This window comes from Ammospiza nelsoni, chromosome 6 (genome assembly GCF_027579445.1).
Source record: "Ammospiza nelsoni isolate bAmmNel1 chromosome 6, bAmmNel1.pri, whole genome shotgun sequence".
In the NCBI taxonomy this organism is placed as follows: Eukaryota; Metazoa; Chordata; class Aves; order Passeriformes; family Passerellidae; genus Ammospiza; species Ammospiza nelsoni.
The window spans coordinates 47,199,446-47,223,986 of record NC_080638.1 but is presented as its reverse complement, the minus strand read 5'-3'; the positions used below and the strand labels follow the sequence as shown (position 1 = coordinate 47,223,986).

General features: G+C 37.7%; 1 protein-coding gene across 2 annotated transcripts in view; it reads right to left on the bottom strand.

The window, feature by feature from the left end:
- TTC8 (tetratricopeptide repeat domain 8) overlaps positions 1-19,236 on the bottom strand; it is a 41,328-nt gene extending 22,092 nt beyond the window's left edge. The window contains exons 1-8 of one of the 2 annotated variants that reach the window (XM_059474037.1): positions 19,073-19,222; positions 13,134-13,163; positions 12,384-12,462; positions 10,075-10,195; positions 5,838-5,901; positions 5,535-5,694; positions 3,884-3,973; positions 121-165 (exon numbers count right to left, since the gene is read on the bottom strand). In XM_059474037.1, the coding sequence (XP_059330020.1) occupies positions 121-165; positions 3,884-3,973; positions 5,535-5,694; positions 5,838-5,901; positions 10,075-10,195; positions 12,384-12,462; positions 13,134-13,163; positions 19,073-19,113 (630 nt within the window). In that variant the 5' untranslated portion in view covers positions 19,114-19,222. Of the gene's footprint in view, positions 1-120; positions 166-3,883; positions 3,974-5,534; positions 5,695-5,837; positions 5,902-10,074; positions 10,196-12,383; positions 12,463-13,133; positions 13,164-19,072 lie in introns of both variants that reach the window. The other variant, XM_059474038.1, reaches the window with a different exon arrangement.
- Between the last annotated feature and the right edge of the window lie 5,305 nt (positions 19,237-24,541).

Here is a 24,541-nt window from a genome sequence, read left to right as displayed (position 1 = left end):
TATTAATGCTTCACTTCCATACTTGTGATGTTCTACCTGGATCCTTAGTTTGGCAGAATACAGACAGAAATAACTCAATCATACATAATAAAATCTGAAAAAGGAACATGAGTTACTTACATTTTTTACGTCATTTTCATGGTGAAAGATATATTCAAACAATGCCTGCCGGAAGAATATTTAAAACATTGTCATATTTGAAGAGAAAAAATTGATAATATTCCTTCAGAGGAGTATAGAATCTTGATTATGCTAAGCAGAAATTAATTCTTTAGGAAAACAATTACATTCACACATAACAAATGCTGAGATTTACATTTAAGACTCCAATAGACAAAAACTATAGATGTGCTCTATTGTCATCACAGGAAAGCATCCTAATTCCTAATCTGTTGCAAAAGATTAGCAGAATTGCTGCTTATCTTTGGTGCTTAACTTTACTTTAAACATAAAAGGCAGCTGTAACTTGAAAGTGAATATATATTTGAGAATCTGGTACTATTTTAATGACTTCTTAACTCTAAAACCAACCAGTGATCTAAAAAAAAGCTTTTTGCAATGGACACTCAGGTGCTTATATAGTGGTAAACCTACTTAAATTAAACACAGGTTTATTAAGAATGCAAGCTGAAAAACTTTGCCTTTGGAGAAAATATATTTTAAGCTCTGCAATATTTTGGGATCTGTAAAGGCAAAAAATATTTTAAAAGTTGTTTGTAAATGATAAATAAATGCTAATAGTACTGTGCTTCTGAAAAAAACCATCATAATAACAAAGCTTAAAGAAGTCACATTCATCAGCTGTGCTGTGGTTAACTGCTTATAAGGCCACAGCAATTACACAGCAAAATAACTGCAGCTTTGTTTCCTCCTGTATAAAGCTAATTAAGTCATACCACCTTGTAGTTGATCTGCACTAGAATATTAGATGAGTTTATATCAGGCAATGGGGGTGGCATTTTCAGTGAATAAAATGACATTGAAAGATACTGGATAACTAAATGGAGACGGGAAGCCTCTTCTGTTTCCAAAAATGTATTATGGGTGCTAGTAACTCAAGGTTCAATTGAGTTGAACCTTGACCTTCTGCATCCAAATCCCAGGTCTTAATTGCTTCAAAAGAACAGAACATTTTTCTAAATTTGTTTAATTCATTCTAAAACACCAGGAGAAAATATTTCCCCATGAGGAAAGAAATACAGAACAAGACCTCAGCCTCCTAAGGGCTTCCATGACCCTTCTGCCAGATTTTCTTAGACAAAATTCTTAAAATATTTACCTTCAGGAAACTAGAGAATTACTAATGAATTGTTGTATCATGTGAGGAAAATAAACCACAACCTACTTTTCTTCTAGTTTCAGTCAGAAAAGACTCCAAACAGATGATTCAAAGACATTAAAGGATTATAAATAGTAACACATTTATAAGGAGCTTAGAATAGGTAGATAAGAAAAGAATAGAGAAAAAAGAAGTAGTGGAACATTTTCTCCTCTAGTTCAATAACAGAGAAGCATTCGGTAAAAGTGTGTAAATCTGAAGTGACAAGAAAGATGTTTTCTTGCACGGCTGGCATGAGGAATTTACTGCTGTTATGCACAGACTCTGACCTTCAAAGGGATTTAACTGGCTGAACATTCACTTGGATAAAAATATCTAGAGTTATCTTAGTAAGTCTATTAAAAATCCACAAGCTAAAAAAGATAAAACTTTCTGCTTCATACCAGAGAACAGTTGCTAACTGGGATTTACCAGGGGCTTTTTCTTGTGACAGGTGATACCTTATACATCTACTATGGTGTTTCCTGGGATAGTCTTCAACATGGTTAATGTTAGTCAAAGAGAAGACACATTTCCATGTACTTCAAAATATTGGAAAACCTCAGACAGATAATCTAACTTTAAAAAAGATACAGTCAGGCTACTCTTCAAACACATAAGAAGGAGTATGTAGGAGGTATTAATATACAAACATGAATAGACTGGCTAATTATGTGAATTCAATAGCTGCAAGGTTTATCACCTTTATGCACTGGGAGAAGTGACAGCTCAAAAGTTTTGAAACTTTAATCAATTATTCTTAACAGAGAGTGCAGTCTGCATTCTCACCTCCTGCTTTGGCTTTAGCCTTGCTGCTCTTTCTTTAAAAAAAAGTTATAAATCCATGTAGCTCCAAATTTAAACTTAGGTCTTACATTCTGTGTGAAATGTTAATGTCATAATGAATTAGCTTCATAATACTGACAAGTACACTTGCTGCCTATGGATGTTTCTATGACTGTTGATTTACATTTTTTGGCTTAAGCTTCTTTTCATATGAAATTGAAGGAAGACAAATCTGCCACAAAAATGCTAATTAAACCCCAAAATTGTTAAAAATATGTATGTTTCTCATTCCTGAGAGCTGTTGTTGAGAATATTTCCTCTGAAAGCTAACCTACCTACTTAAATATCATGTAGTTAGCAAGCACAATTAAAAGCTAGCTGTCTTCAAGCAGAAGAACTAAGCCTAGTTTTTATGGATGTGTCTTGTGCTTCTTAATCCTTCCCAGGTTTCTTACATTCCCTCTGTTTTCCAGACTGTAATGGATTTATAAAAATGTGTCTGCTGGCTGATTGCCGGCAAGGACATAATTGGACAAAAAGCATGCAGTATTTTTTCAGCACTGATAATGAAATGATTTGTAACTACCCTCAGATGTTAGTCTGGAAGTCTTTGATTACCTCACCAGACTAGAACTGACTATATTTGATACCTATTCCTCTACCTAGTTTGGTTAAGGGGCCAAAGGACGATGCAAGCAGTGGGGGAAGGACACAGTGCAATTACACAGGATTTATTTCCTTTGAAAACCACACTGAAATGCAATGCCCTACACCAGTCTAGATCAGGCTTTAATAAGCAAAGAAATTTCCTGGTTGCTTCTGAAAAACTTTTAACCAAAGTTTTGGACTGGAAGAGCTATTTCCACCAGCACATTATCAGATACTGCCAGTTTTCTTAACAGTGTTCACAATTATGCTTCTCAAAACAGACTAAATTCATAGTGGTTTGTTCACCTTTAGGCTGAGAGCCAAATACAACTCCCTAGAGTGTGTTTGATACCTTGTGCTCCCTAGAAATAATTCCTTGATACCTTGTGCAAAATGAGCTGTTGGCCTCAGCCCAACAGCTGTTTTTTATGAACACATTATACACAGAAAACATGTTCAACCATACAGCTAACTGGTTGTGTTGGGGAAAGATTCAACTGAAAAGCAAGATAAATCTCACAACTTTCAACTCCCTGCCACTCGGAGCTGAAACCTCTAAGTTGGGTGGATAACCTGCAAAAACCTCTTCTATTGTCAGATAGTTTCATTGGTTGTCAATCAGATGATCTTAACTGAAAATGAAGAAGTATTCTGAACAAAAAATGGCACCTTTTACATAAAAAGTTTGAACTCATTCCACAAAAGCAAAGAAAAAAATCCAAACACTGTGAACATTTTTAGGCAAGGATTGCCATCTATTTGTACACAGAACCACATTGCCAGGCATTAAGGAAGGTTCTGCTGGTTTTTTGCTCCTGGCTTCTTTTTTATTTTTTTATTTGCCCTTCATCATTCCTAGATGCACAGCTCAAAATTATTTACCAGTGGAACATTTTTTCCCATACGAATGTTTTCCTAGACTATACTTTCACCATAACCTCTTTAGACATAGCTTCAATTTCAAGTGTGGTAAACACTGTCAAAAGATGTGTAACACACTATTTTTCTGGAGTTAATATCTAAACCACTGTTCATCATTGTTTTTATCTCAAATCCCATGTACAGTTACATCAGAATGACACCAAAAAACAAGAAAAAGATATCACAACACTAACTAAAATTGTTACATACCTTTGCCAGTTTGGGTTTCTGAGCATATTTAGTTAAATTCAGTCGAGACAGATTTATGAAAGGGCCATCTGGATTTGTTATCATTGAAGCCTGAGGGGGAAAAAGAAGCTTTTTAAGTGGGAAGATCCCCTACACTTTTCCTGAAGATTTTCAAAATATTATTAGTATACAATAAAACACCAAAATTCCAAACAAAACATTTGTAGGCTCTACTGCGCAGCACCAACTCTTCCTTTTTATTCTCTGTCTATCCCCACTATTTCCATACACTGCCTAAGCAAGTAGCTTGGAAGTTGGAATACATAACCAAAAAAATCTTCAAGAAATACTTAGGAAGATTAGTTCTTACCTGCAGAAGTGAGAATATGCCACACTTTGCCATTAATGTGATTTTAATATCATAGGGGGAAGGCTAGGGCCAAGTTTATAGATAGTTGGATGGTTGGGATGAATGTGTAGTAACCCTAGAAGGTTGATGAGTAGGAGGAAGATTATGAGGGATGTTAAAATTAGGGCTCATTCGTGTCCTTTTTTTGTCTAGGGGCATTATTAGTTGTTTTGTAACTAGGTTGATAAACCATTACATACTCATTCTGGTTGCAGTTTATTAATTTTGCCAATAGAATGGGATAAATTAGTATAGACTAGTCTCCTTATTATCTTTTGAAGTTACAGACACTGAATGCTTATCAATTGTTTTGTAGTAGACACTTATGGTGAAATCGTGTCACAGATTTTACATGGTCTTCCATTAATAAAAACTTGTCTCAAGGAGCCTGTGAATTTGGAATTTGTTGGAATCCAGGAAAGTCCTCTGCCCTGGAGGACTCGAGACTCTGACGGGGGGCTCAGAGACCTTGGCACGGAGTCAAAAACACCTGTGCCTTTGATTTTAGCCCAGGATAAAAAAAACAAACACCAACTTTGTATGAATATGTACAAGCCACAAGAGTTTGAATAGAATGAGAGTCAATTTACCACCGGGTGAAAATGTAGAATTTTGGGGTTTTTCGAATGGGGGTTCAGGAGGCAAGATGGAGGAATCTGGGCATGTCCAGTCTTTCTCCTTCTTCTTCTTAGCCTCCATCATCTGCCATGACAGTGGCACTTTTGGATTGGTTTAGCGTAGAGACAAACTGTCTAACATAGGTGATAGGCACTGGAAAATTATTGTAAATAAAGTAAACGCAGTTTTTACTATAAAAAGATAACACTGCCCCAAGGCAGTCAGTGTGCCTCAACCCAACCTGCCAGACAGACCTTGGCAGGTCAGAGAAAGAATGCTTTAGATAAGAAAAAATAAACAACCTTGAGAATGAGAGCCAAGGAATTCTGTCTTCTTCAGTCTCAGGGCTGGGAAAAGAGATTTTCTAACAGCTTGGGGTCATCTCGACACCAGAGACCCCATCAGGAATTTATATGAATCCCGGTGAACTTGTGAATTTATGCACATTTCTTTACATAACCAGACTATCAAATGCACAAAAAGTTATATTTTCAAACTCTATTTTGAAAAAAAATTAAAAAATTAAAACCACTTGCCTCCTTCAAACTTGAGTTCAGAGGCAGCTTTAAATTAAACTACAGTGTCAGTGTGCCAGATACTGTGACAAGAAATGTTCCACTCAGGGAAGAGAGGCAAGCGACTCACCGTGCCGGGCCTGACGTACCCCCCGGAGGCGCTGGTGATGGGCCGAGCTGTGAGAGCTGTTCGGGGCGTTCGTATCGCCTGCTCCATGGTGCTGGGCCGCCCGCTCTGCGTGCTGGGTCTCACAAACCCTGTGATGGGCCTTCCTGACTGAGTTACGGGCCTGAAGGTGACAAGTACATTATCCTTATGTTAGGTGGTATTTATTGACAGAGAATTTAAACAGTTATACCCAAAGCATTTCATTTTCAGAGTGATTTGTTCATTTTGAACTCAGTGAATTTTAAAAAATAAACTATCACATACCTAACAGCTGGGCTGGGGCCTCCACCTTGGCCAGTTCCAGGAAGTTTCAAAGATGTTCCTGGTCCTACAAAATAAGAGCATTTCTCACTTCACTTTGAGATATTACTCCCTTGTCCAGAGGACTTCAAACATGATTGTGTTTTACTATAAACAGTAAGCCAGAAATTTCTTTATTCAAACTAAGGGGATAAAGAAGACAAACCCCAAATATTGCATTCTACTACTGATAATTTGAAAGACTCTTGCAAGAAACCTGCCAAACAATGAATGCTGTGAAGGTTTTCTTTCTTTCACCCTCTCCATTCTCTGTCCCACCTGGGGGGAGCAAACAAGTGCCTGTGTGGATGCCTACTGGGATTGACAAATTGTCAAGAAGATTTTAGGAACATCACACAGTGCTAAAGGTAAAAGGTTACTGAAACAATGAGACCAGGCTAACTTGAAATGGTATATTTTCTATCTGGCACCCAGACTTGAGTCAGTAAATCTAAACCTTCACCTACAGAGCAGATGGAGAGTGTTATCTCATGACATTAGACCCTGGTAAGATCCCCATCTACAATTTAGAACACTGTAGAGTGTGAACTCGTTTATACCCAAAGGTCATCAATGAAAACCATCCTGAACCAACCTGAGCCCAGGCGAACTGATGAAGGGTTTCCCTTTTCACATATTTCTGTTTTGACAGTGGATCATTAAGAATTACTAGTTCCTGCAGGTAGATTTTCATTCACTGGCATTTGATAGGGCAGTTCTAATCTGCTAAGTGAATGTCTATGAGATGGTTTTAAATAGTTGGTTAAAAGAAACATATGACATCTATACCTTGCAGTCTCTTTACTGCTTGTTACTATGTAGAGAAAGAAAAGTTGACACAGACAATTACTGACAAATCATTGCTAGTCATCTACGCATTTTCTATATACTTATGAACTGCTTTTATTGCAAATATTTACAAGAACTGAAGATAAACTGATAGATAGACTTTCTTCTTTTTTCCCCAAAACAAACTGTAAGCAGCCACCTGACTACAGCTGTATTTAAAGTTAAATAATACAAAAGAAGTTATTAACCATGATCTTCTTGGCAAAACCAACTAAATATGCAATTGGTGCTAAAATAAATTAAAATCTCTCTTTTCGCTGGACACCCTCAGGATTTCTATTGCTTACTTGCCTTCTTTAGTCCTATGAATCTTGAAGTTTTTACTCCATAACAGAAAGGGTGGACAGTTCACTCAGCAGAGTTTCTAACATGGTAACTAGGCACTCTTCAGTAAAATGAGGAAAGTGGCTTTCAACTTTTTAGACTAGCAGAACTTTCTGAACTATTTTTAAAACTATTGCTGTAACATAAAAGAGGCAAGACATTAAAATTCCTTTTTTCAGACATGTTTTTTAATAACTACAATTGTTTTCAGTTTTTGGTGCACTGGGAGAATGCCTACAGTTCTTTTGACCTCACTCCAGGCAACTCAGCCCTTACTTGGAGAATTCCCAAGCCAAGTAGCTATGAATAGATGTTAAAGGCCACAGCAGTGCATATTGCCATTACAAGTCTCAGAATTTAAGAGTGAAATTTCAGTAGTTAGTGATGACTGCAGATGACTCCTTTAACTCCCCAGTTAATGAAATAGTTGTGATTATCCATAATGCCAATTAGTACAATTTTCTGAAAAATATGCTGTCAAGGTAACACATTTAAACAAGATTAGAATATTACCTGAGAAAATTATATGGTGTTAATAGTCCAAAAGTAACATAATGGATTTTTCTGCAAAACAGTGCTCATTAATAAACAAGATTGATGGAAAATTAACACAGCAAAATTATAAGAAGAAAGATATCATTACATATGTGTGAAGAGGAACCACAGAAAAGTAGTTTTTTCCCATGGATCCTATATACTTTAGTAATTATTTAATAACTCATGACTGACAGCAAAATCATAATTAAGAGAGTTTAATCTGGAAACTAAGATAAGGGCAGATGTAAAACTGAAATGGATGTGTAACTGATGCAGAAAGATTTAAACTGCTTAATAGGCAAAGTATAGACAATACCAATTGTAATATGAGAGGTGTGGCTACACAGTTTAATGTTTGGGAACTAGGACTTTAGAGGAGGAGGATATCCTGAAACATCTGCCACAATGAAGACCTGAGTCAAGACCAACTATGGCTAACACACTTTAACAGCAAAAGAAAAAGCCCACAAACAGACAGCTCCCATTTTTATTAAGTCAAGTGTACAAGTGGAGTAATCACAGAACCAAAGGATGGTGGAGGTCTGAAGGAACCTCTGGAGATCCTATGGTCCAGCGATGCTCAAGTAGGGACACCTGAAGCCAGCTGCCCAGGACCCTATTTAGATGGTTTCTGGATAGCTCTAAGGAGGCAGATTCCACATTCTCCACGAGGAGCCTGTGCCAGTTCTCAGTCACCCTCATAGTTAAAAATAAATGTTTCCTGATGTTCAGAAGAAACCTCCTGAGCTTAAGTTTGTGCCCACTGCCTCTGGTCCTGTCCCTAGACACCACTGACTCTGTTGTCCTTGCACTCTGTTCAGTGATTTCTGTTCTTACCTTTTATGCAAAAGTGTAACACTCGAACACCTCAGAAGTATAAAGAAAGTAAAATCAAGGTGTAGAAGAAAAACATGTTTTCTGCATGTGAGTGGATCATTGTTTGGTTTGGTGACTACAAAAGACAAGTGGATAAATAGAAAGGTTTAAGAAAAGACTTTCAAGACTCAACTCAAAAATTAAAATATATAGCTCAGAATGAGAAGATTGTTCAGCTTATCAAAGAAAAGATCACTGAATGATTTAATGACAGATTTACCTACTTACTTGGGAAATACACCTTTGAAAATAACTTTGTATCAGTCATAAAATGTTCACAAAGAAGCAACAGGTGGAGTTATAGTTAATAGTTCCTACTAAAGATATGGCACACTGATAAAATCTATTAAATTTAATAATTTACAAAAGACTGCAGGGAGTTCTCTATCTTTGGAAAGTTCTTATACTTTCTGAAAAATTATATACTAGTTCAGGCACATCTAGCAGATTTGAAGCACTAATAGCAAAGTCTTATCTCAATGATACAGAAGTGGAGGCTACACTATTGTAATAATTTTCTTTGGTTTTGAAATCTGTGACACACTATCCAGAAGGTCACCTTTTTTTCAGCTTCAACATAGCATGAATATATTTTTCCAGAATGCCTTATTTCTAAATAATATTCATCAAATTATTTTTCTTGGAAGATAATCTCTACCACAGGGGACACAAAATCAAATTAAACTCCAGATTTTATTACTATGGAATTTTAAGACAGATATCCATAATTAGTTGACCACAATGTATAAACACGTCTCCAGTACTGTGTGACTGTGACTGAGCATGTAATGAAAATTTTAAAAACTGTAACAAGATAGACATGCAATTACCTACATCCATAGAGACAAGAAAAGCTTTTAACACTTCAAGTGTCAGTTTGGTCTATGTTCAGTTCTTCCCTTGAATTTCTTTACATGGTACATGGTTGAGAGCTACGCTTAAAAAGTTACATAAAAACTTCCATGTGAACTGTACTAAAGAAACAAAGAAAAATATAAATACTGCCAAAAAAGTAGTGGAAGACAACTAATTATTGTCCACTTGAAAGCCAATTGACAAAGCTGAAAAATAATTGCATAGAAGAAACAATGTCAGAGCTGAAGAACTGCTTGGCAAAGGAAGAGAAAAATTAAGTAGAGAAAAGCAGAAGAAAGAAAATCAGTTCAGATAATGTTTGCAGGACGTGATGCCAAAAGGTGGTATCTGACTCTTGACTACACTACAGGCATATGGATAAAATTCACAGTACACCGAGAGCAGATTTTTTCTCTAGTTTCCCACAACGCCTAAAGAAGCCAGAAAGGAGTAAAAGAAATCAACATATTGGTGGAAAAATCAAGTAACCACTTGTAACCTCACTACGTTTCCTCAAATGCAGAGGAAAAGCTGACGAAACACAATTGAGCATGGTCTGAACTCTCGTCTGACAGGCCTAAGTACTACATCAAGAACACACAGTGGATCTCAACATTGCCATAAAACAATCTAAAATGCTTTTTTTACCAATACTAAATGCTGTATCAGGTCACCTCAGTTTGTTCAATTCTAGATGGCAAAAGAGATGGCCCAAAGAGCTCTTGTTGAATCAATGTATTGAAGTGAAAGTCAATCTTACGTGCAACTTGAGCAATGGCATTTTCATCCAGGATGATCTCTGCGATTCCTTCTTGATCCATATCAATTTCATCCACATACACCATTTCTGTCAAAGCCCGTGTTTTCAGGTTCCAGGCAGCCTGAATAAGGATAAGTAAAAAGTAAAATGTCTTCAAGACTCTAAGTAAATAATCTAATCAGCAGTTTTATCATTTCTTTATTATTCACTTCACAGCTTTATTAGGCCTGAATAAGGTATTGACTTAAAACAGCTGAGTATATCCATCTGCCTGATGGAGGTATAAAAGGAGACTAAGTCTTTTGTTCAAAGCATCAGCTGTAAAACACTGTATAAATATACACCCCAGGCATTTCAGATTATGAGAGCATTGAAATCCATTTTAGTGACCTGAACTGACAAATTACTACACTGTATGTCTTGGAGGATAATCTGAGCAGCATGGAAAGGCAAGCATAACTCCAGCCTATGTGACAAGCTTTGTGTAGACTGTGAAGACACCAAATCAGTGGGGAGAAAAAAGAAAACAAGAAAAATCAATAGCAGCCATATAGAAATACCAACAAAGGTATTGTGCAGGTATAAGTGCAGGTCCAACCACTTTGATAATTTGATATGCTTGTAATGTACTCATAGAACTGGCATGATATAGGAAGTCACAAGACCAATCCCTGATCTTCCATCAGATATTGAACAGATGTTTTTTCCCAGAGTAAAAATCACTGCCAAGATAATTAGATTTGCTTCCTTTCTAACACGGAGTACAGCAATCTGGTGGAAAAGCATATTAATATTGGCTAAGGAGACCTTTCAAAATAGAAACAGACTATCTTAATAGAAATAAAGGTCAAACACATGGAAATGTTTGTTCCTTAAGTAAGAGGTATGAGAAGATCTGAAACTCAAGTTTATTTAATAATTTAAGTAATCATTTAATGAGACACTTCTCTTTCACCCTGTCATTTCCTCTAAACTTTCCTTATACTTTTATGCAAAGTTGTGTCAATCAAAAAGAAAGTGTATGCGAAGATGCTGAAATATTTAACTATTCTTTTAAAAAGTGCTTTCTTCCAAGCAGAAGGAGGATGTCAGCCAGCAGATTCAACCACAATTGGAAATTTTTGTTCAAGAATGAAGAAAAAGGAATTCAGCAGGATGATCTGAATCTAGGCCAGACAGTCATAATCCAGATTTGCTTTATTTTCTCTTAGTTTATTCTTATGTAGTAGGATGACAGCCTTTAATTAATTTTGAGATTTCTGTTAGATGTTCAACACCTTTAACAGCTTTTCATTATTCTATGAAGTATTTAGTTTGTTGAATTTTTAATACCTTGATGCTACTCTGTTCTTTTCAAAGACATGTATATCTGCAGTCAACATGACCATGTCTCCACAGGTAATATTCTCCAATTAGAGCTCTTGCATACCCAAGCACAGGCTAATTTCTTACTAGAAATAAGAAAATCTGCCCATAGTAATGATCTGTTCCTGGAAATTGGAAGTCGTAACTCCTCTACACTAATTGCTAAAACTGAGGTCAGTTCTTTACATAGGCATAAGTGTATTATTGTAATTTTTCCACTAACTACCATGTGAAAATGTGTTTTTAAAATCAACATGTCTCTTTGTCATTACTGGGCAAATATCTGTCATAAAAAATATGACAGATATTAAGCATCTCTTCCAGTGTAAAGCTCCTAGTCCAAGGCCTCACAGCCAACAAAAAATTCAAATATCACACAGTATTCCTTAATTAAACATCTGTTTGTAGATTACAGATTATCTGCTTTCTCTTTCTGGGACTGATAATTTTGTATTTGTGATAAGCACCATGTCTAGAGCTTATGAAGATAAACTGCATTTTTATGAAAAGGCATTTATATGATAGGAAAAGGAAAGGGGAGCTAATTTCTGATGACCCACATATTCAAAACATAACAAATTTAGTTTGCTTAACTCATAATCAGAACAAAATTTACAATACCTAATAGCAATTAAAGAGGTACAGAAATGTGATGCAGTATATAAGTATACGGTATACAGCATGTAAGTCTAAACTCCAGAAAGAGAAGTGACAGTGTTTTTCACTCAGTTTTTGTGAAGTTTGTAACTGAATCAAGTATTTTCTTCTTGATACTGAAAAGTACAAAAACCAAATTAAAAATATAGACTTTGTTTTCTCTAAACATGGTAACATACTTTTTCAAGAGCTTGTATTCCCTAACAATCCTTTCTATTATAATAAATTTTATTCCATACACAATGAAAACCCCAGAACACAACTACATTGTGAAGGGTAATAATTACACTCAAGAAGATATCCAGCAGTGTTTCAGTGAAACCATTCTCCATGTAAACAACTTGCATGTATTCATGGCGTAAAGACCTGTAAAATATGTTATGGAGCTGTATTTAAAAATGCCATTTCACATTGCATTTAATCTCTTCTGACTGTAGGCTGGAGCCAAAAGATGCCATCACCTGCCCAATACTATTCTTGCCATTGCAATAATCTAGAGCTAATGTGGGCAGAGGGAAAATTAATTAATTACTCTCAGTCTTCCATCACTTATGCAAATCATTATCATGCACCTACAAGGCTACTGGACTGCACAAGGTAAGCAGTGAGCCTGAGCTGCAGGAGCAGGAAGAGCATGGGTAGGGCCCCACCATTCCATGCATTAAATAAAACATGAAAGTGAGTCCTAAGAGCACAAACATTGTTCTGTCTGTGAATACACATTGTTTTCTTCCTAATCTCATCTGCAGATGAAGGTCATTCAGTTCAAGGTAGATTCAATTTAGCTTTTAGAAAGCACTGAACTGCTGAAAAAAGATATAGGAAAAATATGAGAGAAATAAAATTCTATCAAATATAAAAGCTGCCTGTTCAAAATATCAAAAATCTTCCCTTTATCAAAAGTAATGCCTTACCAATAACAACAACAAAAAAATTATGCTATTGAGGACATAACTACAAAACAAGTATTATTCAGAGTATTAGAAATTCTTCCCAATGATTGCATCTAATGATTGAATTCATGGAAAGAACTTTACCTGAAACACAGTGTATTCAGAATCAAGCTCCTGTAAAGAGAGAAAATAGAAACTAAGGAATGGAAATGCCAAACAATAAAAACAACAATACAAGTGTATTCATACTCCGTGACAACCTCATTCTGCACAAACATTTTCTCTCTGACACATATATCTAAATTTTCATTTTATTACATTATCTCAACTTACACACATTATGAAGCTAATCAATGTTTTGCACAATGAAAGTAAATTTGCAGTAAGTGTATCTTTCTGATACCTTTGCTTTCTTGCTTCTGCTGAATCTAGCCAAATCTTAGATTAACATGCAAGCATTATGAAGCTGAAAAATGATAGATTAAAAGAAAATGAACTTGGAAGATGTATGCACATGTCCTAAAAATTAACCAGATTATTACACCATCATCTTTAGAATGCCTACTTAATAAAATCCATTTTTGCACACTTTTTTCAGCTGCTGCTGGTGATCACAATGATACCATGCAAGCAAACAAAAGAAAATTCCATGGCTTTTTCATGGTACTTTTATGATTAAAATGATGTATTCATTGCACTTAGACAGTAATACTGTAAGTGGAATAAATGTCAAACTAACAGCCTATTGCACAACCCAAAAAAACCAAAAGAAAAGCTACCAGATGAAGTTTACTGTAAGCAAAAAAGCTGGAACTTGCATCTACTTGAAAACTTCCAGAAAAATTGAGTAAATACTGACAGGAAAGAAATATAGGTTTATCACAAATTAATGTGTAATTATCATGTTTACATAATATTTAAACTACCCTTCACTTCCAGGGACTGGGGATTAGTTTTTCCTAATGTATTACTTTAGCTTTGGACAAGGAAGGTGGGAGATGAATGTTACTTTCTCTAAATCACTATTGGTCTTTCGTAGTGTCAGATCACTTCTGCTCCTAGAGGTAGTGAAAATTTTCTTGCATATCTGGCATTGTATAAATCTATCCCAGTTAAACCAACTGTATCAGACTGAATGCACAATCTTCAAGTAATTCAGACTATAAAGGGACTTCTGAAGGTCTCTAGTCCAAAGCCCTCAAGGCAAGATCAGCTATGAGGTCAGCTGAGATTGCTCAAAGTCTTGTCCAATTGGATCTTGAAAACCTTCAAGGATGGAGGCTGCACAGTGCCACTGGGCAACCTGTTTACTGCTGATTATCCTTATAGAGAAATGTTTTCCTCCATACCAAGCCAAAGCCTCCTTCACTTCCCTGCACCATTGCAAGTGGTCCCTGGCTCCATTTTCTTGATAACCTCCTTGTATGCATCAGTATCAGAGACTGCTATTAGATCACACCGATGTCTTCCCCCAGCTCAAGCACTGCCCTGCTGCTGTCTGCTTTGCAGCCAAGACACAGAGCTGGCTTCTGTCCCGCCAGGAGAATGGCAATGTCAAAATCACCCCTCTGTAGTATGAGGCATGGTCTATTTCTTCCAATTTGAACATTTTGACTCAGTACATTCTATGACAGCAGGGACCCAGAATACTGGTGAAGGACATCTTCCTTCTGTACTGTACTGGAATTTGTGGCCTTTAAAGGATTGTATTTGGAACCAAAAAGTTGTTCACTGCTGTTAGAATGCATAACGCATCTTGCACATTGAGTATTCTATGGAACTGAACATTATTCAGGGATTAATCTCAGTTTACTGTGATGTACCTGGGTCTGACTAAGGCACTGAAACTGGCTTTGCATTTCAGTTGAATGATTAAATGAACTACTACAATTCTTTTATGTATAGCATTTTTTTTCTAAAAAAACCAAACTATTCAGCTTTCTAAGTAATAAAGGATGTTGGGATATTTCAGCTTACATTTTGTTCACCCCATTGTGTCTGAGCATTACAGCCCATATGAAGATGGTTCTAAGAACAGTAGGATGTCTTCCATACCATATGTGCTACAGTAACTAATGAGGACAACTTTGGAATATTATGTCAACACTGATACAAAAATGCCTTGATGTTACAGATGTGTACCTTACTTCAGGCATTGTTCATTACTTTCAAAAATAATTTAAAAATCAAAGGAATTTGCTTATGTAGGAGCACTTATATTACTATAAAATTCAGAAATTACATCCCTCATGATTTTGGCAAAAAAAGTAGAGTTGATCAATAATACTAAAACCATTGCATTCTCATAATTGTAGGTGAGAATTGTTTTGTATTGTATGTATTGTATTGTTCATACATACTAGCACATTGTTTCAGTTTTTGACAAGAAATAACTTTAGATTTTAAATAACTCTCAAGCAGGTAAGAGGATCCTCAAATTAAGCAAAAGTATGGAATAACAAAAATTACATTAGAATATAACATATTTTAACATGGGTGGATCCAGCAGCTGCTACACATGCAAGTAATCCACAGGAACTGGATTTTGAAAGGATTAACAAATAGCATTGTCCTGTAAGCTTGTCTCTCAAAACAAAAACTCAAATTTATTATTCATTTACACATATAAAGCTCCCTTGAAAGTCAAAAGATTGTAAAACTAATGAAGGAACTATTTAATCCAGATCCCTAAATCCACTGAGGGCACTTTAATATTAAAATGCAAAGTCAGTTTATGTGAATACCAAAAATACTTAGAATAATGAAGTTTTTTGATGCTTACAGCCTGAAAAAGGGAATATATTACATACTTTATATTATAATAAGGCTTCACTCTACAATTAGTTTTAGGTGAGTACAATTTAATACATGCAAAATATTAAAATCATTATATTCTGAAAATGCTCTTCAAATGATTAAGAGCAGAAACACAGAAAAAAACCCCAAACCTTTATCCAGGAACAGTGACTTCACTCTGAGTGTTACTATTTTCATGCACAAACTTACAGTCTTTTGCTCCAGCAAGTGATTTCAGTTGAAGATGCTTTTTGAAATCAAGTTCAATGCCCATAAACATAACCATGATAACTTTATTATGACCTTACAAAAACAATTATGCAAATTATAGCAGCTGAAAATTAAACATGGGAGAAGAAAGGATGAATGAACAAAAGCAAATCCTCACACAAGACCATTAATTAAGTTAAAGGAAGAACATCTACTATATATCTATTAATTGTATCAGGCAATTTTTTTCTATTGTTAAACTAGAGCAGGCCTCATACATGGGTTCTGTTTATTGCCTTGAATCCTACATATGGAACACAAAGAGTAATCAGATTAGGTGACTAATCAGGATGATCAACAGAGACAGTACTGGATTGTATTTCCTCTAGGTCATGCTATTACTATAAACACAGAAGGCAAGGCCTGTTTGCTTACAATAGGAAATAATTAGACTGAACACCAGTATTTTACATGTTTCTATGACCAAATACCAGTCACACGAAATACAGTTTTTATTTATCCTGAGATAATACAGAAGTTAATTCCACAAATACAATTTATATTTCTAATTCTTAAATGAAGACATGCACAGGATATTTTATAGAAAAAAATTTAATCTTCCATAAGATGTAACCCAGTAGCAGCTAATTATTCTTCTATCACAATGTTATTTTCTAAGTACTCTTCATGAAAACTTCATTGATTTTGTTGTTGTGCCCTTTAAGAATTCAAGATATATAATGGCACAGCATTTGATACTGCTACATAAGAAAATTTCTGGTTCATGCCTAGTTAGCTAAAAGGTCAACAAAGTACTTTAAAAACCTCCTAGGGCTTACTGCATCTGGTGACAGGGTTCAAAGAGAGTTCTGCACCAATTAAGACAACCTCTAAATGTATGCACATATGACTATTGACTGGATCATCAGCAAACTTATTTTTAAGATCTTTTCATCATCATTTGCCATGTTCTTAAAGGAGAACTTCTCATCATCATACTTGTGACCCAAACATATCCTGAATACTAAGCCATATGTACAGGGAGTGGTAAATCAAGACATAGGTCAAGATTATACTGGTCAAGAAAATTCCTTACTACATTTTTAAGAGTGGTGGCAAAAATGCAACTACTTCTAAAGCTATTGTAAAAAGCTGGTTTCAGCAGCCCATAGCTCTAGGACACTGCTGCAGATGCAATGGAGCAGGAGTGGTGCTACCACTCAGCAGAAAAGAAGGGGAAAAAGTGCAGGCTTTCACACAGGAAAGGCCATCTCTTTCAGGCATGAAAACCCTTTCCAGTTGGGCAATGTTGGTCTCTTCCTTTACTCACTTGCTGTTACATTCCATGTCTGAGAAGGGAGAAGGCCAGTTGTCTGAGCATGAAAAAGCCCTGGCCTGTAAGAGTCACTGTTTAACTCCACCTGGGCATGTCTTTAAAGGACCCCAGCTCCTGTAGCTGAAATTATATCCTAATGCATGCTGTTCAAAGAAGTGAGTCCCTGAACAGTGACAGAGGCTACTGGTCCTCCAAGACCCCTCTTTGCCTGGTTGCAGAGGTTGGGAAGCACATGCTTAGCAGAATATGGGACAAGAGGATAAGAACAGATGGCACAGTGATTAAAGCTGTTGAGTACTCCTCATGCTGCACAGCAGCTCACTTAATCCAAACTTTCTGCAAGTGTTGTCATTTGTCTGTCTGCTTTCCTGGCGCCCAACATGACATAAAATACCATTTTATACTTGAGCTTAAGCACAGAGTAGAAATGCACTTGTCTTGACATTCCCATGTTGGGATCACAGATTGAAAAATGTTTTACTCATTAAAAACTTTATAAATTAAGAGCAACAGAAGCATCATGATATTTACAACTTTTATTTACTGTTATTTGTGCTATTTCAAGAGTTTCTTTCACAGATCAAGTGTTGTCCTTCCACATGCAAAAGTTACATATATAAAGACCCAATAATATATATAGATATAAATAATACAGCACTAGCATGGAATAATGCTAGTCCCACACTAGCAATACTGAGTCCCATTTAGGGGTCAGGAATAATGTTCTTGGAATACTTTCTCCACTAAAAATGTCAATTGCTTTGCCGATGGCTCCTTGGTGGTGCCTTACAGTGTAAAACATGAAAAAAGAATCTTTTCAATATCTATCCTAAATCAGTTCAAACAATTACTGTGCTTTATATTTACACTATTGTGTGACCATGCAGCTTTCTTTAAAGGCTTGTCCTTTGTGATAAAAAGAACTGCATTCAAGATTCTTTAAACATCTGTCTATAGGATGCTTTGAGACTAAGAAGTTTACTGTAAAGTGTTCAAGATGAAAAGTGTTCAATTACTGTTTTTAAAATATGGCAAAGAAAATGTTTACATGCTTGTAAATATTAATCCAGAAACAACTTTCCCAAATCCTTTACTCTTACAGAAGGGTGGGAAAATATGTAGGTATTGAAAAACATGTCCTACGTTTCCAGAGACTCTGCAGCTGGAAAAAGAGCAGAGAGAGGTAAGCAAATGCCTCCTGTCCCAAGGTAGGGCTCGTAGGTGAGCTGAGCTAAAATGGTATCTCTTAATCTTATGTGATTTGGTCCACACAGCAACGATGATATCTAAACATCAGTATAAAATCAACAGGAACACCCCTAGCAGACCTGATTTTTAATCTCAATTTTTCTCTCTTTAACTCCCCAAAATGCTGAGTGCGTTAAAGTTCTCAGCATTTGGAAGAGCCTGCCCCCCGGCAGTCACGGCAGCTCTCCGGCAGTCCCGGCAACACCGCTCCCCCTCCCAGCGCTGGGGCCGGGCCGGGCCGGGGGGGCTCCCCGGGGCGTGTCTGAGGCGGAGCCGCAGCGCCGGCTCCGGGAGAGGGAGAGCGGAGGGGCGGCGCTGCCCGGCCTCTGCCCCGGGAGCTCGGCGCGGCCCAGCGCTCCTGCCTCGCTGCGGGGCTGCACCCGGCCCCGCCGGCGGCTGCAGCAGGCGCAGCGGCTCCCGGGGCGCCGAGGCAGCCGGGACGCGGCCGCTCCGCCCCTCACCGCCGCCTCCCGCCGCGGCCCGGCCCCGCTACCTGCTCGCCGGGCGGCCTCTCCAGCAGCTGCGAGCAGACATCTGCGCACTCCCGGAACTTCCTCCGCCTGAAGTAGCTCCAGGCCTGGAACAGCGGCTCCAGCCCCATCTCGCCGGCGGGAGAACCGCGGGAGCTCAGGCCGGGCGCCGGCGCCGAGCGGGGCCGCGTTGCCGCCGAGCGGGGCCGCGTTGGTGCCTCCGCGGAGCCGCCGGGCCCCGCCTCGGCCGGCTGGGGCGGAGCGCCGGGGCCGCGGGGGAGGCGGCTCTGGGCGGCCAACGAGGCCCTGCCGGTCCCGGCCCTGCCGCCCCGGGCACGGAGCTCTTGGCCGAGCCCCTCCCTGCCAGCGCCTCTCGTGCGCTTGTTACATTGGTGACTGAAAGCAGAGTTTGATCTGTGATAGTGGCATCAGTAGACTTCCAATAACCAACTATTCTTGACTGTTGTCATTTTCTGTCCTGTTATCTAGAGGAGTTAGAATAAATGCCTAAGCAATAATAATACAGTCCAATAATCCATATTTGGGTAAAATGTCCTTTAGAACCATGGTTGAGTAACGTACAGATAGCTGTGAACAACAGTTTTCAGTCTTGCAGACTATCAGTTCCTTTAGTTCATTAGTTTTTGCAAGGATATTATCAGACTGAGATATTTAGAGGTTTGAAAGTTAGAATACAATTGCTCCTAGGTTATATGTACTATAAAATGGTTATTGCAACCATCAACTGAAGTAAAATTAAAAATGCCTAGGTATGCTTGGACCAGTGGTGTGAAAATCTTTGAGGGATGAACACTAACAAGATTGATAAAATCATATTGTTGCCATTTAAAGAGATCATTCTAGTTTTATTGCTTTTGTCTCACCTAAACTACCAATTTGTCCAAGATGCATGAAATTAATACCTAGGCCAGCAAGATCAATGTCAGGTATAAAGAGAAGCAGAAGTGGCAGTCCTAGGACTATCACTTATTCAAATATGGGACTGAGTGGCTTGAATTGAAGTAGCAGTTACAGACAGCTTTGCTTTGGTCGTCCTGTGAACAGTGCACAGGTCTACTGGGTCTGCATGGCAAGGCTTTGCGTGAGAGCCCATACGAGTGGCTTCTGTGACAAGCTGCTGGAAGATTCCCCTATGCCCAGTTGGCCAAGCCAAATGATGGTAGCACCTCTGGGATAACAATTTAAACAGGGGAGAAAAGCCTGCGCAACTGCAGCTCAAGTCAGGACTGGGAATATGTGAAACAGCTATGAAGGCATCAAGGTCAGTGAAGAAGAAGGGGAAGCAGTGCTGCAGACACCAGAGCAGGGATCCTGCAGCCTGTCGTGAAGGCCCTGGTGAGGCAGCTGTGTCCCTGCAGCCCATGGGGGACCACGGGGGAGCAGAGGATGCTTGAAGGAAGCAGGTGGCTGCTTAAAGGTAGCTGTGAGCCCGTGGAAAGGTCACACTCTTCCAAAGTCAGATGGGTAGATACTGCTGTGTATCTTCTCAGCAAAAGGAAGGGGAAGATGGTTCTGCAGCAATTTTTGTTTGTTGTGCTGCTGGGCAGGGTGTTCATTGCACTTAGTGATCCAGCTGAACTAATGTCGTCCTGTGGTAGCAATTAGATCAAGATGCATCTTCAGCTTTTGTACAATGAGATTTTTGAAGTGTTGCAAATGACGAGAAAAATCAATTTTCCTTCTTTCCAACCACCCCCTGCAAAGGGTTTTTGTTCTCTGTTTGGTTGCAGATAAGGAGGGTTTTTTCAGTTTCTACATGATATATGGAGCCAGAAAAGGTATTGGTGCACAGGTCATCCTTTGCATATAATCTCTGAAGTCTTTTTCACTGGTAATACTGCTTTTCCCTTCCTGTGTGGTGGGATATTCTGAGCTTTCTAATATGGGGATTCTCATTTATATTGATAATTGAAAATCCCAAATTTGAACTTCTAGCCAATATTTTCTCCAAATATTAATCTCTGTGGGTGGCCACATTCCACTTCTCTAACTTACTAAAATGCTGGAATATAACACAGGGAGTCCCTGTGGCTGTCTTTGTGTTCTTTGTAGATCCCTGTATGTCAGTCCCCCTCCAGTGTAACTGCATGGCAGCTAAAGAGCCAGGAATTATATTCAGGTTCTTCTGGAACAAGCTGCTCCAGTGTGGGTCCCCCATGGGGGTCATAAGTCCTAACATGAACCTGTTCCAGCTTCTCTCTCCATGAGGCCACAGGTCCTGCAAGGAGTCTGTTCCAGCACAGGTTTGCCATGTGGCTGGACGTGTTATCTATCACAACACAGCTTTTCAGTGGCTAATTTTGTGGGAAGTTCAACAAAATTAATTTGGGGAATTGCACCTGAGATGTACGTGATTTGTAGGAGAAGAACAAATTGTAATTTTCCTGTTTAACATTAACAGAAAATAAAATCAGAATTTGGTAATAGCATCATCCTGGGAGAGATTGTCTAGGTGGAAAAATGTTTTGCCATGCAAAATGTTACAAGTAGTGTCTGTGTGATATTATGAAAGATGGAATTTGCCTGGCTTTAGTGCAATATAGGCTTGTCTGCATTTTTTTACCAAAAGTTTTGTAAGTCTAGTGGTTAGTCCTTTCCATTAACTTAGATAAAAATGCTTAATTGATCATAACAGTCAAATATTCTCCAACTGCAATGAATTCCTCCATGTTTACTGAGTCAGTGCTATATTGGGACAATGATGGGTATGTGACATAGCTACACAAATCACCAGGGTTTATTAAAGAAAAGTCATGTGCTTGTCTTGTATAACTGTGCACATTCATTGTATTAGAGGTGACCTGACCTTGGCTGGGATGTTTTGAGTGACTGTTGTCATCCTCTGTGAATGGACAGGAAATTTAGTGGTGCTGCTTTATTTGCAGCTTGAGTATTGTGATGGTATCACTGTCACATAGGTAATTTGAACCTCAGCTTCATTTATTTGAACTAAGAACAAAAAATTCAAATTTCAGAAGTAAGGGTCAGTTCCTCTTCTGTCTGTTATTTATTCTTAATCTGAAAACTAGTTGTCCCTGAGATAGGCTGCAAGAAAAACTCTCACTATAGTTATTTATAGATGAAATATCAGGGAGCTCTACTGAACAGAATGAGTTATTATTTATCTTTATTCAGAAAACACATGGGTTTGTATAATTTCTTTTTTAAAAACATAGGTTTTGTGACAACTATAACTGTGTACTGGATTTCAGTCATGTTTCAATTAACTGTTCAATACCTTGTCACCATTAAATGTTGCTTAGAGATTTAAATCTGCTTCACATTTTCACCTTTTATTTGAATAGTTTTTTCCTTTTTTGCCAAGAAGGACACTTTAAACTGATACTGAATACTGGCTCTGAATGGATAGATGTCTTCAATGTTTTTCATCTTTATACACTCCTCTAGAATAAATGATTGTGATGCCTAAAATGCTTTGCATTTTCCAGATGTTTTTATAACTTTTCTTTGCCAGTCTCTTAATATTTAAATGCCAGTCTCTTAATATTTAAATTCTGAGTTTCTTACAAAGTAGGAACAGAAGAGAGTAGGACAGGACCCATCAACACTTAATATGCCTTTCATTTTAAAAACACAGATGGTATGGGTTGACTTTGTCTCCCATGACTGTAAGTCTCCCATGGGAGTCCTCTGTGCACCAATCAATCATACTTATTTCTTGAATAAGTAATGATAACGCACAGCCTTATCTCTCCTCATGAATGTGCATTCTTACAATAAAACCAGAAATAGAACCTAAAAATGGATCCTAAAATTCAGTTGATATCTTGAAATTTCTTCTCTGAGGAGAAATGTCCTGTATCCTTTAGTAGCTAACTCATTTAGATGCAGGCTACTGCTTCTTTCAGTTACTCATCTCTCTTGAGATATAAGATTACAGAACAAAGATGTAGTTTGCAACTCAATACAATTAACAAGGGCTTGAAAAAAATATTGAAATTGTGACACTGCAGATTGCCTGGAAATGTCTTGCTCACCTTTGAGTAAGAGTTGGCATATTGGAAGTTGACATGCAAAAAAGGTTCGCTCTGATGAATCAGATACCTTTGGTATCAGGGGAATTGAGAACAACAGAGCATAGAACAGGTTTTATTTTGTGTTTTTTGAAAGACCCCAAACAGGACTACAGATCAGGCCATGCCCAGGGAAGGCACACAGATTTGCAGAAGGGCACAAAGAGGAAGCTCCCTCCATATGTGCTATTTTCAGCCAGGACTTTGACATCTGAAGCTGAGTTCACATATTTGTTTGTAGAACCCATTTCTTGCTGACTGTAGAAAATTAGGAGATGCCATGCAAATGAAATTGCATTAAGAGTAGAGTTTTGTTCTGATGCATGGATTCACTGTCTGGGAAAGTAATTTGTAGTAACACCTTCAGTTTTCATTCTATGGCCAACCAAGAGAACAACATGCATCAATAGCAATTATTGCAATCATAAATAAGAATTCTGCTGTTTCTTTCTTACCATACATGATAACCTAATCATGGTTACCATGGTCTAGCTGAAAAAGGATCCTCCAGCAGTAGACAACAGAAATGAGGTGGCAATAATCTTCAGGTCCTAAACATCAACCTTCCTTCATAGGACTTTATGTCTGTCCTCTGTTATTTATATATTAACTGAACCCAGTCTTTTAATCACACCTACACCTCCTTCAGTGTACAGGATGAATGGGATGCTTTTCAAGTGAGATTATTACCTTTCTTTTTATCTGTAGTGCTTCATATGAGGCACTATTTCTTGTTTGATGCAGATGCTCTGGATGCTGTGCTGAATATAGATTGGTGTTCATAACACTAGAAGAAATCAATGCAGCTATAAAAACCCAAATAGTGGCCTATGAAAAAGGCTGGCCTGTTATTTCTATTGAAGGATAGGCTGTAAAAAATTGCAAAGGATCCACTGATTAACTGGATGTTGAGCTTAAAAATACTTGGACTTTACTATTTTTCTTCCTTTTCAAGTTTAGAGCAGCTAGACTAACACACTTATTTGCAGTGGATCCCAAATATCAAAGTAGGAAACCTGGTAATAATACCAACTTAGGAGTCATACCTGGAAATCTTCTGGAAATCTTGATATAAATATTTTGGCCATACTTATCTGTATATATAAATGCAGAGGGGAGAGAATACAGATCTCCTGTTACTCAGCCTACTGTATTAATAAAAAGCCATTCCAGCATCATCATTTGTTATATACCTGTTAGCTCCCACAAAAAAAAAAAAAAAAAAAAAAAAAAAAAAAAAAAAAAAAAATTAGGTGCCCTACAAATCTACTTTCTTCCTTTTAGGAGTCTTAGTCTGATTCATTATTTATTTAACATTTTTAGAGCAAAAATGTGGGGAAAAGATCTATTTTGAGGATGAGTGGAGTTTTATGAAGAGTGGCTGGTTTATAAAGCCTTTATATAGGCTTGTGCACAGTGGGTTATGCTAGAAAATTA